The sequence below is a fragment of the Theropithecus gelada genome, chromosome 9 (assembly GCF_003255815.1).
Source record: "Theropithecus gelada isolate Dixy chromosome 9, Tgel_1.0, whole genome shotgun sequence".
Lineage (NCBI taxonomy): Eukaryota > Metazoa > Chordata > Mammalia > Primates > Cercopithecidae > Theropithecus > Theropithecus gelada.
Window position 1 is genome coordinate 65,910,421 of NC_037677.1, and position 19,564 is coordinate 65,929,984.

A 19,564-nucleotide genomic window follows, 5' to 3' on the forward strand; every position below is an offset into this window, starting at 1 on the left:
CCAAACACAATCCCAACAAATCCTTAAGAAAGCACGACTAGGGAACAGCAACGGGTGTCATGTAGATGATGTGTTCTACCAGAATACAATACCATGTGCCTTCTGAGGAAGGACGTGATTTATGCTCGCAGACATTTTGGCTTAAATGATCACTGGTTTTCAGTTCCACGGAAGGTCTTCACATGCATGATGTGGAGGAACAGGGATAAAAGCCAAGATCTGTTAATGGCTTTCCAGTAATAGAGGCGAAATATACAGTTTATACAATGCACACATTTCAAAATAGCCACTATAATGGCTTTTGCATTAAGATTTCAACAATCAAAAAAAGTACTCTAGAAAATAAGTTGACTCCAGCTTCCTGAGATGGAAGCATACCATATTTGCGAGCCTTCTGGGGCCTGATGTGTTTTCAAGTGGGAAGAACTCATGCAAGGAAAGGGAGAAAAAGCGTTACAAGGTGTCACTTGATTTGGATTGAATTAAGTCAGCTGTGGGTGCTCCACGACTCCTTACTTGAAGTGTGTGTGTGTTTGTGTGTGTGTGGGTGTGCAAGCACACATACATCATTTGTCAGTCTTTATGTGAATCAACAGGATTAAGTTCAGACTTGATGTAGCTGAGAATGCAAAAACGGAGACCAAAGGATATGCTTATTTTTGAGGGTCCACGTATACCAGGTATTCTAAAGCTGATTCATTTCAATGTAAGGCCACTGAGACGCTGGCATGGGATGTTTCTTCATTAGGGTTGGGACAGCACTGTGGAGTTGTCCTGAACTACTTACGCCAGAAAGGAATACAGAAACTCCCTTGCTGCACGGTGGAGTCATCATTTCCACTAGCTTCAATCATAGATGCAGGAGTCAAAATTCCCCTAGGCTATTCTGCCTACGCTGAAGTAAATTTCCCTGGAATCTCCCTACAGAAAGCAGACAGGATATTTCTTGAAATCCATTTGATTTTTCTTTAGGTTTGTCCATTTATTTCTTTGCTGCATGCCATCTTGGAAGACAAAATCCCATCACTGTGTACTACCCTTCTAAGGAAGCACAAAGTAGTGAGCAGGAAAGAAATGTGAACTTTTTTTTTTTTTTTTTTTTTTTTGAGACGGAGTCTCGCTCTGTTGCCAGGCTGGTGTGCAGTGCCACGATTTTGGGTCACTGCAACATCCACCTCCCGGGTCAAGTGATTCTCCTGCCTCAGCCTCCCAAGTAATTGGGACTACAGGCATGTGCCACCACATCCAGCTAATTTTTGTATTTTTAGTAGAGATGGGGTTTTGCCATGTTGGCCAGAATGGTCTCGATCTCTTGACCTCATGATCTGCCTGCCTCGGCCTCCCAAAGTGCTGGGATTACAGGCATGAGCTGCCACGCCCAGCCAGAAATGTGAACTTTTTAAACAAGTTAACTATTTACTCTGGAGAAAAATATTTTAAACATTAAAAACATTTTTTAAAATACATATTTTAAAAAACTGCTACCACTTTTTTGCGGGGAAGTTGTCTAAACTCTTCATAAATATTTATTTATGCATTTATCCTACCCTCCATCCTCAGAAAACCTCAGTACTTTGCTTATTTTACAGATAAAGAAACAGAGACCCCAGAGTTATGAAAATATTAGAGAATCTATCTAACCTCATTTGAATGACTAAAATGCTCCTTAGAATTCACCTAAGAATTTGCAAACTAAGAAGCTTTCCTAATGCTATTAAATATTCTACAAATTTTTATCTGGACAGGGAGATAATGAAAAGAGAAGATTAGGTCAACAAATTTAATGCTAATGATTGCAAAAACTATGTGAAAATCATAAAAGAGGATAAGGTGTCTCTGAAATCAAAATACTGGAAACATTTTTTACTAATATTGTGTTAAAATATAGTTGCATTCAAATCTTCTCATTTGAATTATTTTAGGATTTTTACTGCTCTTAAAACATGCAGTAAAACTTTTTTTTTTTTTTTTTTTTTTGAGACTAAGTCTGGCTCTGTCACCCAGGCTGGAGTGCAGTGGCCGGATCTCAGCTCACTGCAAGCTCCGCCTCCCGGGTTTACGCCATTCTCCTGCCTCAGCCTCCGGAGTAGCTGGGACCACAGGCGCCCGCCACCTCGCCCGGCTAGTTTTTTGTATTTTTTAGTAGAGACGGGGTTTCACCGTGTTAGCCAGGATGGTCTCGATCTCCTGACCTTGTGATCCGCCCGTCTCAGCCTCCCAAAGTGCTGGGATTACAGGCTTGAGCCACCGCGCCCGGCAAAACTTTTATACTGTATACACATTTAGTCATCTTTTGGCAGTGGCAATTATAGTCAATACTAGTATACATTCACTGGATTCTTACAACAGTAATTGTGTGGAAAGTACAGGAATATGTCTCTCGTTTGCTGATAACTCATTGAATCTGTGTAGAAACATTGGATTTTTTTGAGTTTTGGAATATTGTGCAATTAACTTTTACCATGCTAGCTATATAAAAATAATTTATGTTTCTTGTGAGTATAAAAACACCTCTTATTGTAACAAGACTATATTCATATCTCTATGAATTTCCAGTTCAAACTGTGCTTCCCCATCTTTAAATCCCATTTTTCAGTATGTCTTTGTTTTCAGTTAAGAAGCATTTAAGAATGAAAATCAAAATCCAGTTATCTTTCTGTTGCTCCAGAAATATTTTAACCAGGTTATAACACATGTAGTAATTTATGCAATATAAATAAGAATTGTTTATAAAAATTACTTTTAAATGTCAAGTAAGGCCCAGGGCAGTGGCTCACACCTGTAATCCCAGAACTTTGGGAGGCCAAGGTGGGTGGATTACCTGAGGTTAGGAGATGGAGACCAGCCTGGCCAACATGGCAAAACCCCATCTTTACCAAAAATACAAAAAAAAATTAGAAGGGCGTGGTGGCATATCCCTGTAATCCCAGCTACTTGGGAGGCTGAGGCATGAGAATCTCTTGAACCCAAGAGGCAGAGGTTGCAGTGAGTTGAGACTGTGCCATTGCGCTCCAGCCTGGGCAATACAGTGAGACACTGTCTCAAAAAAAAAAAAAAAAAAAAGAAATCAAATACATTTGCACATTTAAAAATTCGGGAGACTGAGGCAGGAGAATTGCTTGAACCCTGGAGGTGGAGGTTGCAGTGAGCCGAGATCGCGCCACTGCACTCCAGCCTGGGCAATACAGCAAGACTCCATCTCAAAAAAAGAAAAAAACAAACCAGAAAAAGAATTGGTCCAATTGCTTCTTGACCTTTTAGCTAAGACCAAGTGTAGTATCTGCTCTTATCAGTTCTATGAAAAAAAAAAATTGGTTCATTCATTATCAAAAAGTAATCTTTAAACCTGGAAACTATAACTACTTTCTACGTTTTAAAGAAAAATGTACATTTATTTCAGCCTTAAAATACTATTGTCAAATAATGTTGAAATATTTTAATTTTTTTATTAGCAAAACAGTTTCTATTCATTTATATGTTAAAATCACCTAGCAAATTAGTGTTTATAGCAGTACAGCCATTTTCAATACTCTCAGCATTTATGACACAATTCTCAGAGGATTGAAAAGTGTGCTTTTTCTTTATTTATTTCAAGTTCAAGGCTATTTCTCTTCGGAATTTGAAGTGGCTATTATGCACATATTAACCAAAGGCAGCTTGTTTACGGCTCTATAATACCAAGTATGCTAACTAATATAATTAGACAGAAATAAGAGGCAAACATATTTTTAGCAAATAGGCAATTTTTTTTGCACTGCACAGATTTTTAAAAACATGATATTAGCAACTTTTTAGCATACTGATGACCACTGCATTGTCAAAGTTTAGAAGATGCTTGGCATTCTTCAAGCAATGCTTCAGTAATGAACTTTCTGAAATATTGATCCACTTAAAACAAGAAAAACCTATTAGTGATTAAAAGGACTTTGACTCTATTGAAGTCTAAGTAACTGTTCATCTACTGATAAGGCATGTTGATTTTCAACTCAACCATTAGTGGAAATATTTTCAATGCAGGTTACCCAAGGACCCTGGAAGGGACCCTGAATAAAGGCTGTTATGAGTAAATTTGCCTACATTTATGGTTTCCCTGGCAGTTTTGAGTTTACAACCAACTTATTAATAGCCCATATGCAAATAAACTCAAGGTCCCAGCTTGGAAGGTACTTTGGGAGCACGTGGAGGAGAAGGAAGAAAGGAAGATCAGCAGGAACACTTCGGGTGTCTGAGTCAGTTTCCGCTATTTCCCCTCACAGCTTGATTTTCTAAAAAATTCTGCCAGCAATTTTATTAAACAGAAGTTGATGGGAGGGAGAAAGCAATTGATTTTAAAAATGTAGCACCTCTGTGAAGTTAAAAGACTCTTGGGCATTTAGAATTTGTTCAGTTGGACTGCTTTCTTCTGGATACCAAGCCAGGATGCATGGAACTGGAGTTAGGTCATTGTGGAGCAGGAAGGACCCTGGCAGGCCTTGGGGAAGGGATGAGATGGGACAAGTTAGAGTAGTGAGATTATAGAACATGGGGCACAGGGCACCTGGGAGAAAAACACAGAATGAAGGCTAGATGCAGAAAGGATCATAGACACTCTAGCTCTTGACACATCACAGGCACCAAAAAAGAGGAGGAAATAGTCTTTCTTCTCTTATTCACTGCTTTGTCTGGTTCCCTGTTCTGGGGACCATAACCCAATCTAGTGTAATAGGTACAGGTATGCCTTGGAGATACTGAGAGCTCTGCTGCAGACAATAAAGCAAGTCACATAACTTTATTGCTTTCTCAGTGCATATAAAAGTTACGTTTATACTGTAGTCTATTAAGTGTGCAATAGCACTGTGTCTAAAAAACAATGTACATACCCTAATTAAAGAATACTTTGACAGGGCACGGTGGCTCATACCTGTAATCCCAGCACTCTGAGAGGCCCAAGCGGGAGGATCGCTTGAGCCCAGGAGTTTGAGACCAGCTTGGGCAACACAGTGAGACCCTGGATCTACAAAAACTTAAAAAATTTAGCTAGGTACTGTGGTGAGAGCCTGTAGTCCCAGCTACTCGAGAGGCTGAGGTGGGAGGATGGCTTGAGCCTGGGAGGCAGAGGTTGCAGTGAGCAGAGATGACACCACAGCACTCCGACCTGGGTGACAGAGCCAGACTCTGTCTCAACAACAATAGCAACAACAACAATGAACCAACCAAAAAAACTTTACTGCTAAAAAAAAATGCTAACAGTAATCTGAGTCTTCACAGACTCATAATCTTTTTGCTGTCAGAGGGTCTTGTCTTGATGTTGACGACTGCTGACTGATCAGGGTGGTGGTTGTTGAATGTTACAGTGGCTGTGCCAATTTCCTCAAATAACAGTGAAGTTTGCTGCATTGATCGACTTTTCCTTTCATAAATGATTTCTCTGCAGCATGCAATGCTGTTTAATAGTACTTCACCCACAGTACAACTTCCTTCAAAATTAGAACCAATCCTCTCAAATCCTGCTGCTCCTTTATCAACAAAGTTTATGTTATACTCTAAATTGTTTGTTGTTATTTCAACAATGTTCATAGCATCTCCACCAGCAGTAGTTTTCATTTCAAGAAACCACTTTCTTTGCTCAGCCATAAGAAGCAACTTCTGATCTGTTCAAGTTTGATCATGGGATAGCAGCAATTCAGCCCCATCTTCAGGCTCCACTTCTAATTCTAGTTCTCTTGCTATTTCTGTCCATCTGCAGTGACATGTTCCATTCAAGTCTTGAACCTCTTGGTCATCCATGAGGGTTGGAATCAAATTCTTCCAAACTCCTGTTCATGTTGATATTTTGACCTCCCATGAATCATGAATGTTCTTAATGGCATCTAGAATGGTAAAGTCTTTCCAGAAGCTTTTCAATGTACTTTGCCCAGATCCATCTGAGGAATCAGTGTCTATGGCAACTATAGCCTTAAGAAATGTGTTTCTTAAGTAATAAAACTTGGGAGTCAAAATGACTCCTTGATCCATGGGCTGGATCAAGAATGGATGTTGTATTAGCAGGTGTGAAAGCAACATTAATCTTCTTGTACGTGTCCATCAGAGCTCTTGGGTGACCAGGTGCATTGTCAATGAGCAGTAATATTTTCAAAGGAAACTTTTTTTCTCAGTCTCAACAGTGGCCTTACAATATTCAGTCAATCACACTGTAAACGGATGTGCTGTCAACCAGGCTTTGTTGTTCCATTTATAGAACACAGGCAAAGTAGATTTAGCACAATTCTTAAGGGCCCTAGGATTTTCAGAATGGTAAATAAGCATTGGTTTCAACCTAAAGTCACCAGCAGCATTAGCCCCTAATGAGAGAGTGGGCCTGTCCTTCGAAGCTTGGAAGCCAGGCACTGACTTCTCCTCTCTAACTAGGAAAGTCGCAGACGGCATCTTCTTTCAATACAAGGCTGTTTCATCTACATTGAATATCTGTTGTTTAGTGTAGCCACCTTCATCAATGATCTTAGCTAGATCTTCTGGATAACTTGCTGCAGCTTCTACGTCAGCACTAGCTGCTTTGCCTTGCGCTTTCAGGTTATGGAGATGGCATCTTTCCTTAAACCTCATGAACCCACCTCTGCTAGCTTTCAGCTTTTCTTATTTTATTTCATGTTATTTTATTTTTTTGAGACGGAGTCTTGCTCTGTCGCCCAGGCTGGAGTGCGGTGGCACGATCTCAGCTCACTGCAAGCTCCGCCTCCCGGATTCACACCATTCTCCTGCCTCAGCCTCCCAAGTAGCTGGGACTATAGGCGCCTGCCTCCACGCCTGGCTAATTTTTTGTATTTTTAGTGGAGACGGGGTTTCACCATGTTAGCCAGGATATTCTCGATCTCCTGACTTCGTGATCTACCCACCTTGGCCTCCCAAAGTGCTGGGATTACAGGCGTGAGCCTCACACCTGGCCTTACTTCCAACTTTTCTTCTGCAGCTTTCTCACCTCGCTCAGCCTTCACAGAATTGAAGAGAATTAGGACTTTGCTCTGACTAGGCTTTGGCTTATGCGAATATTGTGACTGCTTTGATCTTCTATCCAGACCACTCAAACTTTCTCCATATCAGCAATAAGGCTGTTTTGCTTTCTTATCATTTTTGTGTTCACTGGAGTAGCATTTACTTCCTTCAAGAACTTTTCCGTTGCATTCACAACTTGGTTAACAGGCACAAGAGGTCTAGCTTGTGGCCTAGCTCAGCTTTTGACGTGTCTTCCTCTCAAAGCTCAATCATTTCTAGCTTTTGATTTAAAGTGAGAGACGTACTACTCTTTCTTTCACTTGAACAGTTAGAGGCCAATGTAGGGTTATTAATTGTCCTAATTTCAATATTGCAGAGTCTCAGGGACTAGGGAGGCCCAAGCAGAGGGAGAGAGATGTGGGAACAGCCAGTTGGTAGAGCTGTCAGAACACACAGAACATGTAGCGATTGAATTTGCTGCCTTCTGTGGGTGCAGTTCTTGGTGCCCCAAAGCAATTATAATAGCAACATCGAAGATCCCTGAACACAGATCACCATAACTACATCATAATGTTGAAATTTTGAATTGTTGCCAGAATTACCAAAATGTGACACAGAAACAGGCAGTGAGAGCACATGTTCTCGCAGGGTTGCTACCGACGTTCAATTTGTAAAAACTGCAGTATCTGCGAAGCACAGTGAAGTGAAATGCAGTAAAAGGAGGTATTTCTGTGCTATAATCAGTCATGAATTAGACGGGGTTCTCTGGATTCACTTGGGAATCTAGCGTTGGGTGATATGTGTATAAGGAAATATAGTCTCAGTTTTAAACAACCACTTTACAAATGAGTATGTGGATCACAACCCGTTTATCATTTGAGGATTATGCAGGTGAGACCGTCCTTACCAAAGTCATCTTTTGACTCCTCTGGGAATGATTCTTCCGGGTACGTGTCCTTCAGGGCCCTAAGTCTACTTGCTGCTTGTCTATTGACCATGTTTTCTTATTGAATGCCTACAAAAGTTAAGTGATGAATAAAAAGAGAAGGATGCATTTAAACCAGTTCTGCTATTTGGAAATTCTGAGTAAATCCTTAGTTTGGTGAAGAGTGATATATCTCAAAAAGGCAGTTTTGGTTTAAACGGTGCATTTTCTTTCTCCATTTTTCCCTCTGATCCCCAATGCCATGACTAGTTAAGTTATGAAAAGCCCTTCAGTTGCTTGAAGAGAAGGGTGCTCATGGGATCTGCATAGATTTTTGAAATAAATGGCGAGGCAAATTGCATCAACTTTCCTTCTTTCCTTGGTCCATTTTTTGCAGGTTTCTGAGCTTCCTTTGGGGGTTTCATGAATGCTGCATGTCTAACGAATGTAGCACAAAATAGTAGGGTCTAATAAAGCCAATGTTGTAAAAGCCAGTGTGTGTGCTTATTTCTATTTTCCGGGCACATACTGCACGTGTAACCAGGGCAGTACCTTCCTCATGGATTCCAGCACTACAGTTTTGTGCCATCTGCATCCCTTCAGACTTTTACAGGTAAGTTCTATAATCAAATCATGGTAATGAAATGATTCTTCTCAACCTTGGTTGCTCATCGGAATCACCTGGGAAGCTTTAAAAACTACTGATGCCTGTGTCACAACCCCAGGGCTATTGATTCAGTTGATTTGAGAAATGGCCTGGGTGTTGAGATTTTTAAAAAATCTCCCCAGGAGATTTTAATGTGCAGGAAAGGTTAACAATCATTGCTTAGACTGAATACACTTTATATAGAAATAAACTTACTTATATATGATTTAAAATTCCATTTAGGTCGGTAAATATTTATTGAGTGACTACTCTATATAAGGCATGAAGACAAACACCTGACACAGTCCGTACCAACAAGTAGCCAAAACCTAATGCAAACAAGAGTGGGCTAGTGCAAGAAGGAGGGCAGGCAGGTACACAGAGGCTGTGTTCTGTACAAAACACTGTAGAGGCCAGGTGCAGTGGCTCATACCTGTAGTCCCAGCACTTTGGGAGACTAAGGCTGGTGGATTGCTTGAGGTCAGGAGTTCGAGACCGGCTTGGCTAACATGGTGAAACCCCGTCTCTACTAAAATCACAAAAATTAGCCGGGCATGGTGGGGGGTGCCTGCAATCCCAGCTATCTCGGGAGGCTGAGGCATGAGAATTGCTTGAACCCTAGGAGGCAGATGTTGCAATGAGTGAGATCACACTCCTGCACCCCAGCCTGGGCGACAGAGTGAGACTCTGTCTCAAAAACAAACAAACAAAAAAACACTGTAGAAAGTAATCTTTTCTTCCTCCAGACTCAAGGAATTTTGTATAAGTCTTCAAAGAAAGTAGAATTCTATTTGGTTGGAGATATATTTGGTTCTATTTTAGGAGATCCTAAAATATATCAGAGGTAATGGCATTTGAGATGGACTTGAAGGAACTGATAAGGCTTCCGTAGGTGGAGACTGAGGAGAACCTTCCAGGCAGAAGCAGAAGAAAGGCATGTGGCTGGAAAGCGGGGTCTTGTGTGTGGTTTGCTGCTGTGTTGGGTACGTTTTCTGAGTAACGGATGAAAAGCTTTGGGATCATATTAGGGTAGCACACGGCAGGTCAGCTGGTACCTGAGTTGGCTCCAGGTAGCCATTAGGGGTTTGAACACTTGAAATAATATTAATATAACTGGAGCAGTTATTGAGTAGGGAGAAACAGCAGGACTAGAGGCAGGGAGACCAGAAGGAGTACGTCATGGCTGAAGTCAGAAATATTGAGGTCAAGTGGCCGGACCTGGTGGCTCATGCCTGTAATCCCATCACTTTGGGAGGCCGAGGCAGGCATATCACTTGAGGTCAGGAGTTCAAGACCAGCTTGGCCAATATGGTGAAACCCCGTCTCTACTAAAAATACAAAAATTAGTTGTGTGTGATGGCTCACGTCTGTATTCCCAGCTACTCGGGAGGTTGAGGCAGGAGAATTGCTTGAACCCGGGAGGCAGAGGTTGCAGTGAGCCAAGACTGTACCACTGCACTCCAGGCTGGGTGACAGAGCAAGACTCCATCTCAAAAACAAACAAACAAACAAACAACACGACTATTATTGAGTGCAAATGAAGGAAGTAATGGAAGTCTGAACTGGAGCACTGCAGGGGAAAGGAAGAAACTCCTGACTATAAGAAGAATGATAGAAGTAGAATTAGCAGGACTTGTCCATTGATAGGGTAGAGGAAGCAAAAACTGACTTGGATGTTTCTTATTAGAATTATGAAGAACGTTGATGGTGCCATTAACAGAAATCATTAAACTGATTAAGGAATGATTTATAAAGGGAAGATGAATCTGATTTTGGATATGTTGAAAACAAACATCCAATGGAACTAAAATTTTTATTCAAATATTCCTCATTGTAATTGAATTCTAATTGGATTCTTTTTTTAAAGTTAATATTTTGTAGAGATAGAGTCTTGCTATTTGCTTAGGCTGGCCTCGGACTCTTGGGCTCAAGCGATCCTCCTGCCTGGGCCTCCCAAAGTGCCGGAATTACAGGCATGAGTCATCGTGCTGGGTTGAATTCTAGTGGAATTCTTAAAGCAGGGCCCTGATTTGTTTGACACAGTGGTTCTCAACAAAGGGGTATTCTGCCTTTTAGGGAACATATGGCCATGTCTGGAGACATTTTGGGCTGCCACAACTTGGGGAAGAACAACTAGTGGGTAAGGCCAGGGATGCTGCTAAACATTCTACAATGCACAGGACAGTCCGCCATAACAAAGAATTATCCAGTCCAAAGTGTCAGTACCCTTGAGGTTGGGAAACCCTGCTTTAATATAATCTAATAGCTCAAATTTCAGGAATTGTTAGGCCTGTTAATATTTGGGAGTGAGACAGTGCCATCTAGTGGCCAAATGTAATATTTATCCTAGTTCTCTGTTGAACACTAAAGGCGAGAGAAAAAATTCAGAAAGCTAAGACACAGAGATGAAGAACATCCTTTCATGGGAGAACTATCTAGGGTTTACAGAAGTAGGTGTGATGGGGAGGTCTAGTGTACAATCTAGAAGCAGTCCTGGAGTTAGAAAGTGCTCTTTAAGCTGGACACGGTGGCTTACGCCTGTAATCCCAGCACTTAGGGAGGCTGAGGTGGGTGGATCACTTGAGGTCAGGAGTTCGAGACCAGCCTGGCCAACACAGCGAAACCCCCGTCTCTACAAAAAATACAAAAATTAGCCGGGCGTGGTGTTGCGTGCCTGTAATCCCAGCTACTTGGGAGGCTGAGGCAGGAGAATCGCTGGAACCTGGGAGGCGGAGGTTGCAGTAAGCCAAGATTGTGGCATTGCACTGAAGCCTGGGTGACAGCAAGACTCCATTAAAAAAAAAAAAAAAGAAAGAAAGAAAGAAAGAAAAAAGTGCTCTTTGTTTATAAGAGATCTCATAATAGAAGTCAATATGGAAACAATATTTTACTGGATTCCATATGAAATGCATTCTATTCCATTAAGGGTGCCTATATTGCATTACTGTTACTGAATACATTAAAAAACAGAATCTAATAATCCTGCTGAATAATTGAAATAGTTATTGCTTGGGGATGTAACCTATGGCATTTTGTTTTATTAAGAAATAAAGATTGAAAATATTTTTAAAGTTATGAAAAAATAGAACGAAGAGCACTAGAAACTTCTACTTTGCTTCAAGAGACAGCATTCTGCATGCCTCAAATATTACCTTCTCTAGTAGGTTGTGAGCTCTCTGAGGGCAGGGACTGTGACTTATTCATATCTTTATATCTGCCTCAGTATCTAGCACAGCATCTCATACAGAGTAGACATACAAATGATTTCTCGAGTGAATGAATTTATTTTTATGCTGGAAATCCTTGCCTTGAAGTGAAGAAAGTTTCAAGCCTTTCTAAGCAGTTACTATCTGTTCACACAAATACAATGCCAGCTGGGGGTGCTTGGCACAGACAGCATCAGAGATTCGAGCACAGGGAATTGGTAACAGACACCTGCAATTCATTTCCCTGCACAGCCTAGAGCAAACTGTGCTATCATGAGCGTTCCCAGGGCAGTGTTTGGACTGGTGTGTGGGTGGTATACTCCTGCAGAATATAAGATTAGGCTATCTTATAATAGACATAATAATAGAAGATTCATTCATCCAGCAAATATTTATTGAATGTCTACTTTGTGCTAGGTACTCTTCTAGGCACTAGGGATATCACAGTGAACTTAAGTCTAAAAATTCCTTAAGAGGCAGGGTTTGAATTGGTGATCAGAATAAAGATGCATATTCCCCTTTCCCCCAACTTTTCCACCTAGCAGAATATTTTCTACATAGAAAATGCAATTTGACTAATGATCTCAAAGCATTTCAAAGCGATTAAAGACCTCTCCTTCCCAAACCACTGCTCTGCTGGGGCAAGTGACAAAAACAACACTCTCCCATCATTTCCTCTCCTTGTTTGTATCTCTTCCTTCCTCCCGCACTTTCAGACTTTTGGGGAGAGGGGTAGGAGCTCGTGAGGTGTATTTTGTGGGTAAATGATGACTCTTGCACATTTTGTAAGTGGCAGTTGAAGCTAGTAGTTTTTAAAGTGACCCCGCAGAGGATTTCTTTCTGATTGGCTTATTAACAATCCTTTAGTTCTAGTGTCTAGGGATATGCAAAGTCAGAAAAAAACAGTCACCACCCAAAAGAAAATGGTGCAGACAAGCTGGTAAGGCCGTGTTTTGGCCACAAAACAAGTGCACTGTGCAATATCAACTGTTTCAGTGAGTTTTTGGACTCTCAAGCACATTTTGACACCTTATTATGTGGCTCAGTACACCCAGGATATGCAAATCAAAAGTGTCTGTCTGCATACGTGAGTTGTATGGCATGACCTCCTAATGCTAAGTGGAAGCTGATTTAGTGAATTCACCAAAACTACTGCTATACATGTAATCGATGAAAGGCGATGGTGACCTCCCCACCTTTCTCCTTGGCATTGTTTGGTGAGTTAGTTATATCCTAAGGTCACTACTGCCTAACTCCTCTCAGGCCAGGCATATTGCTCCTAATTGCTCCTAGTACAACCTAAACATCCCTAACACAACAGGGGGCAGGGGAACATGCTAGTTTTTTCCCAAAGCAGTGGATGGCAACTGTGTGACATCTTTGGTTCATCTGTATTATCTTCTCACATCTCTGTTGGAATCTTTAGAAGGCACGGCCCTACCTTTCTCCCCCAGCTGAGACTGCAAGAATCCCTAGCTGACTTGTTCAAAGCACTCCTTGCCACAGGTCCAGCAGCGTGGGAACTTACTCAACTTCGATTGTTTGGAAACCACCAAGTCTGGCTTGTTCTCATTCCCCCTCCACAGTCCGCTGTGTTACACAGCAGGCACCCAGACATTCTTAAAGTTCATCACTCTCCACCACACTCCGAGAAGAGCATGAATACACAATCGTGCTTTCCATGGAGGAAAAGGCAGAAAATATGTCAAGTCCTTTACTGGTGAGAGATCCGTAGCGACTGCCGCTGGGCCGGACAGACATGGGCGGTGGGATCTGATGGTGCCACTGAGCTGGAAAATGGACCAAATAATGTGTTATGATCAAAGGAATGAAGTCCAGCAGGTACACTTAGCGGCGCATTCGGTCCTCACCCTGATGCTCCCTGCAGATTCTTGGTAAAGCATGTAACTATATCTGGGTCTGAATTGCCTCATCTGTAGAAGAGAACAATAAAGCCTTCCCTGCCAGGAATAAGGAAACTGTGCTGGCGATGTCTTAAGCCCCTAATTCCAAAATCTGTGATTCTAATTCAGTAAGATAATAGAATCCTACAAGTGAGAGATCAGAATTCCTCTAAGATGGGGCCAGGCACAGTGGCTCATGCCTGTAATCCCAGCACTTTGGGAGGCTGAGGCGGGCACATCACTTGAGCTCAGGAGTTCAAGACCAGGCTGGCCAACACGGTGAAACCCAGTTTCTACTAAATACAAAAATGAGCTGGACATGGTGGCGTACACCTCTAATCCCAGCTACTCAGGAAGCTGAGGCATGAGAATCACTTGAACCCAGGAGGTGGCGGTTGCAGTGAGCCAAGATCACGCCAAGGCATGCCACTTCACCTAAGTGACAGAGCGAGACTCTATCTCAAAAAAAAAAAAAAAAAAAGAATTCTGTAAGATGGAAGAGTGAGTGACTAGGGCAATTTCTCAAGCTTATCCCCTTCCACCAGCCTACCATGAAGGCCTGTTAGGGGCAGTGTACAGAGGGTTGTAGGCTCTCAAAGAGGGTACCTCAAAAGATAGAGATAAGAAAGCTGCAGAAATGAAAGCCAAACAATGGGTTTGACCTGAGCAGTGCCTACCTCACACCCTAATCACCCTCATCAGCCATTACTTATCTACCCATCTCCCCAGTCAGGTTCTATTGTTACAGCAAGGAGACTGAAAAGTACTTTAGGTACAATCAACCATGGTTCAGGGACAAAAGACAATTTATTAGAGTTTCTATGTTCACCAAGTGCTGCTGTTTTTAGCAGACATGACTTTAAGGTTTGAACATGGCCTGAGTGAGATACCCATCCAAACTTCATAGTCTCTGCGGTGGTTCCTGATTCAGAAATTACCAGGCAATCTTCTGATTAGGTTTCTGGGTACTTTGATGTGGAGAAGCGTGTTCCCTACGTGGGGAACTCTCATGCTGTGGGTCCTGGAAAGCTGTGCCCCTTTCTAGCATTCCGATTTAGAAATTGGTCCTTTGTTGATTTCATCATCTTGATTCAGTTTTTCAGTCTACATACCTCTGAGTGAATTCGGAAAAATAAAAATCTGGGGGACCAAACCTAGAGCAGTTTCACTAAAGAGCAGACACTCAGTAAGGCCTGCTCTTGCACAGTCTCTCCTCCCAGCCCCTCCATCTCTTAGCCCTTCCCTGCTCTCTCTGACATCGTAACTGGACTACTGCAGTTCCTAGGATTAGGAAGTGAGAGAAGAGCGAGGGGAGCCCTACGTGTCCCCATTCCTCAGAAAGGCAGAAAGTGTGGTGGCGGGGAAGGGAACTGATTCCAGCCCAAGTCCTCCACGCCTTCTCCATCCTAGGTCCCAGCTGAGGAAACAGCACTGCCTATCGTTGGTGCTATGGAAGCAGGACAGGAATGAAAGGGAGAGGAGAGCCAGGACAAAGTGACCTGGAAACTCAGCCACTGGAGGGCAGGATTGGCACAAGAGTCATCTGTTTCAGGGCTTATTGGTAGGGAGTTTCTCAGTTGGAGACCTACTGCCTTCTGACTTGGTGAAGACTGGGAAATGGCTAAGGACTTAGCCTTGATTAAGGAACCTATCACTATTGGCCTCTTTCTCCCCCGATTTTTCCAGGGAAAAGCACATTAGTGTCTGCTTCCTTCACAGTTTAATTTCTTCTCAAGTCCTAGGATAAGGGAAAATAACCAGAAAATTACATATTTTCTCCGAAAACTAGACCTAGGGAAAATGGCAGGCTGAAGCCCCTCCTGCATAGTACTAAACAAACGGAATACCTGCTGTGTACCCATAAATAACAGAGACGTCTATCAGGCAATAGACAGAGCTACTCTTATTTATTATGTTGGTTAATCAGGTTAAGCCAGTTTTGAATGTGAGACTTCAATTATGTTTTTAAAAAAAAATATTAAAAAAAAAGAAACACTCTTTTGGGTTAAGAAATATGTCTCCAAAAATACCAGTTAATGTAAAAAAGTGTAGGATTGACTACACAAATACATAAATAAAAATCAATTTCTTGGATCCTTTTGAAAATTGGAAATGTCGTTCAAAGAAACAATGCAAAGGCCTAGATTTGCTTCCTAACTGTAGTCACTAACCTCTCTGAGCCTTCCACTAAATATATAACACAGCCAATTCAAGTGTGAGGGAGCTTCCCAGAAGACGTGCTCCAGCTCAGTCTAAAAGGTTGAGTGGAAACTCACAGGGAGGGTGGGGCGGGCTGTTCCAGGTGGTGGGACAGCCTGTACAATGTTGTTACTCTCATGTGATCTTCAGCCTTAGATGAAGGTAACTACAATTATAATAATCTCATGGGTCTGGGAGATTTAAGGGTATCACTTTGGATCCCGCCTTTGGAAGAGAGAGGGGATCCTATGTGTCATTCTACAAATGTCACCTGATATTATCATTATTAGGACAGCTCTCTATTATTAGAGACGTCTGATTGGGGGACTGGAGCAATACACATTTGTTAAATGAATAAATGAAAGGAGTGTCAAAAATTCTGCCGGGGGATCACAGGTAGTGGGAAGTTCCAGTGGGTAGCCCGCAGCAGCAAGGAGATGGCAAGAAAACATTGGATGTTCAGAAGCACAAGCACTTGGAAACTCTGGACTAGCTGTAATTCCTGATATTAGAGGCCCTCTTTTGGAAGAAGGTTAAGCTCATAGTAAAACGTAAAAGTAATGCCCTGAGGTAACCAGGATGAGATGACTTTTAAAATCTATCTCTTAAGCACTAAAATATAGTATAGCCTACCCAATTCATTTATGGAAGCATACTCCATCTATCTTTATTTTATTTATTTATTTAGAAGCAGAGTCTTTCTCTGTTACCCAGGCTGGAGTGCAGTGGTACAATCTCGGGTCACTGCAACCTCTGCCTCCTGGGTTCAAGCGATTCTCCTGCCTCAGCTACCTGAGTAGCTGGGATTACAGGCATGTGCCACCATGCCTGGCTAATTTTTGTATTTTTAGTGGAGGTGGGGTTTCACCATGTTGACCAGGCTGGTCTTGAACTCCTGACCTCGGGTGATCTGCCTGCCTCGGCCTCCCGAAGTGCTGGGATTACAGGCGTGAGCCACCTTGCCCGGCCCACTTATCTTTAAAGAAAGATTTGTAAGCTATCAGTTGCATACAGATGTTCAACTGACAGCATTACACTTACCATATATATCCAGCCTGGCGGTGCACGACACGATGCCGGCTTCGTTCTTGGCTGACAACGTGTACCATCCAGCATCTGATTTCTTGGCTGGCTGAATGAGAAGGCAGGCATACCCTGTCGTGTCCTGGTGCATACTGGAGAAAAAGAGAATATACCTATATTTTATTTGGGGGCGGAAGTGCCTTTGTCAAATTTAGGGTTCCAGGAAGAAGGGGGAACTCAGCTTAAGGCAAATATCAAGACAAATTTGAAGGTGGAAGATGTCACAGAAGAGCGGCAGTGAGCTTAATCATACTAGGAGGAGGGGGCAGCTGGGGCTGAGACCTGCTCTTGCCCTCCCCTCTGCTGCAAGTCCACTGAAGTTGCACTCCCCACCAGCAGAACCCCCACTTTTCACAACCAAAGTACAGAAAGATCTCTTTTCCAAACAAGGTTGGACATTGCATCGATTACTTTGTTAGGACGCTCTGGGAAAGCAGGACAAAACAGAGCCAGGGGGTGGATGGACTGGCAGCGTAGACAGCATTTCCTAATGTAACCAGCCGGGCTCACGCAGCATCCAGCTTCATGAGGTTTAGGAGGAAACCAGCCTGCTGTTTCCTTCTGTTTTTCTCCACATCAATAGTTTTTCACCTTGATTGCATGTTGGAATCCCAGGCCACATGCTAGGTAATTCTATCAGAGTCAAAGGCTGGGATCCAAGCATTAGGATTTTTGGAAACATCCCAGAGATTCCAATATACAGCCATGGATCAAAAAACATCGGGCCACATGTTCCCTACACCCCTTGTTGGCCTGGCCCTCTTATCACTCATAGTTCCAAGCTCTCCTATGGGGCTGCCACAGCTCATTTGCACGGTAGGGGCAATAGCAACAGCTTCCTGAGCTCAAAGGATGAATAAGTGTTTGCCTTTCATTGAAAGTTATTATGTCTAAGAATTTATAAAGTAATAAGAATAAACAAGAATAAATCAATTAATAACAAGTACAACAAGAATAAAGTAATGAAATATCCACCACGATTTCACTAGATTAACACATTGGCTGCCTTCACCTTCTGATTAGTTAATTAATTAATCCATTCATTCTTCGATATATTTCTTTAGTAAACACTTACTGGATACTATGTTGGGGAAAATGCTGGGTGCTGTTGCCTTTGGTGCTGAGGGTGTAAAGATGAACAGGACAAAAATTTCTTCTCTTTTTTTTGAGACAGAGTCTTGCTCTGTTGCCCAGGCTGGAATGCAGTGGCATAATCTTGGCTCACTGCACCCTCCACCTCCCGGGTTCAGGAGACTCTTATGCCTCAACTTTCCAAGTAGCTGGGATTACAGATGCCCACCACCATGCCTGCCTAATTTTTTGTTGTTTGTAGTAGAAATGGAGTTTCACCGTGTTAGCCAGGCTGGTCTCGAACTCCTGACCTCAGGTGGTCCACCCGCCTTGGCCTCCCAAAGTGCTGGGATTATGGGTGTGAGCCACCACACCTAGCCAAAGAAATTCCTTCTCTAGAAGGATCCCTAAGTTTAATGGAAAATAAATAAATAAAAGATAAATAAGTAGAAATAAAGATAAATAGAATGCAAATGCTAGAGTAATGCTGTGGGAAAGATGCCTGGGGAAGACAGAGGGGAAAAGGTTATTCTGGGAAGCCGCAGTCATCAAGGAGGAAGCATGAAGATACTGGATGTTCAGAAGCACAAGCATATGTGAAGCTAGGCTCACAGAAAAATGTAACACTGTATAAAGACCTGAGATGACTAAAATGAGATTACGTTAACAATCTATTTCTCAAGCACTGAAATATAATGCAGCCAATTCCAGGGTGGGAAAACTTCCCAGAAGATGTGCTCCAGCTCAGTCTCAAAGGTCAAGTGGAAACTCACAGGGAGGGTGGGATGTGGCTGTTCCAGGTGGTGGAACAGCCTGCACAAAGGCAGGGGAGGGAGGGAGGCATGTTCCTTACAGCTGGGGTTGGAGGGCACACCGGGTACTGGCAAGTGGGGGGACTGGGAAGAAGGCAGGGGAGAGGGTCACGTGCACCATGGTAAAGGGATGGGACCCTTCCTCTCAGATTATGGGAAACTAATGATGTATTTTAAGCAGGAGCTGATATGATCCGTTTGTATTTTTTATTTATTTATTTTTTCTGAGACGGAGTCTCACTCTGTAGCCCAGGCTGGAGTGTAGTGGTGTGATCTCAGCTCAGTGCAACCTCTGCCTCCCAGGTTCAAGTAATTCTCCTGCCTCAGCCTCCCAAGTAGCTGGGATTACAGGCACGTGTCACCATGCCTTACTAATTTTTGTATTTTTAGCAGAGACAGGGTTTTGCCATGTTAGCCAGACTGCTCTCCAACTCCTGACCTCAGGTGATCTACCTGCCTTGGCCTCCCAAAGTGCTGGGATTACAGGCGTTAGCCACTGCACCCTGTCAGTTTGCATTCTTAAAAGATCATCTTCACAGTGGTGAGGAGGTGTATTGAATAGGGCTTGAGCCTGGCCGCAGAGAGACACATTAGGATGCTATTGCTGTAGTTTGATGAGGTGAGGCAATAGCAGTGGAAATTCATGCATTTGTTCATAATTCCTTCATCTTACATAATATGCTACTAGGTGAAAGGCATTGGGTGTTGTGATGAGTCAGGACACATGAAAACAAAGGAGACGCGGTCTC

At 42.6% G+C, this 19,564-nt stretch overlaps 1 protein-coding gene across 5 annotated transcripts in view; it reads right to left on the minus strand.

The window, feature by feature from the left end:
• Positions 1-11,804: 11,804 nt before the first annotated feature.
• MYPN (myopalladin) overlaps positions 11,805-19,564 on the minus strand; it is a 105,085-nt gene continuing 97,325 nt past the window's right edge. For all 5 annotated transcript variants that reach the window (XM_025396635.1, XM_025396638.1, XM_025396634.1 and 2 more), the window contains 2 exons: positions 16,891-17,024; positions 11,805-13,536 (listed from right to left, as the gene is read on the minus strand). In XM_025396635.1, the coding sequence (XP_025252420.1) occupies positions 13,367-13,536; positions 16,891-17,024 (304 nt within the window). In that variant the 3' untranslated portion in view covers positions 11,805-13,366. The remainder of the gene's footprint in view (positions 13,537-16,890; positions 17,025-19,564) is intronic.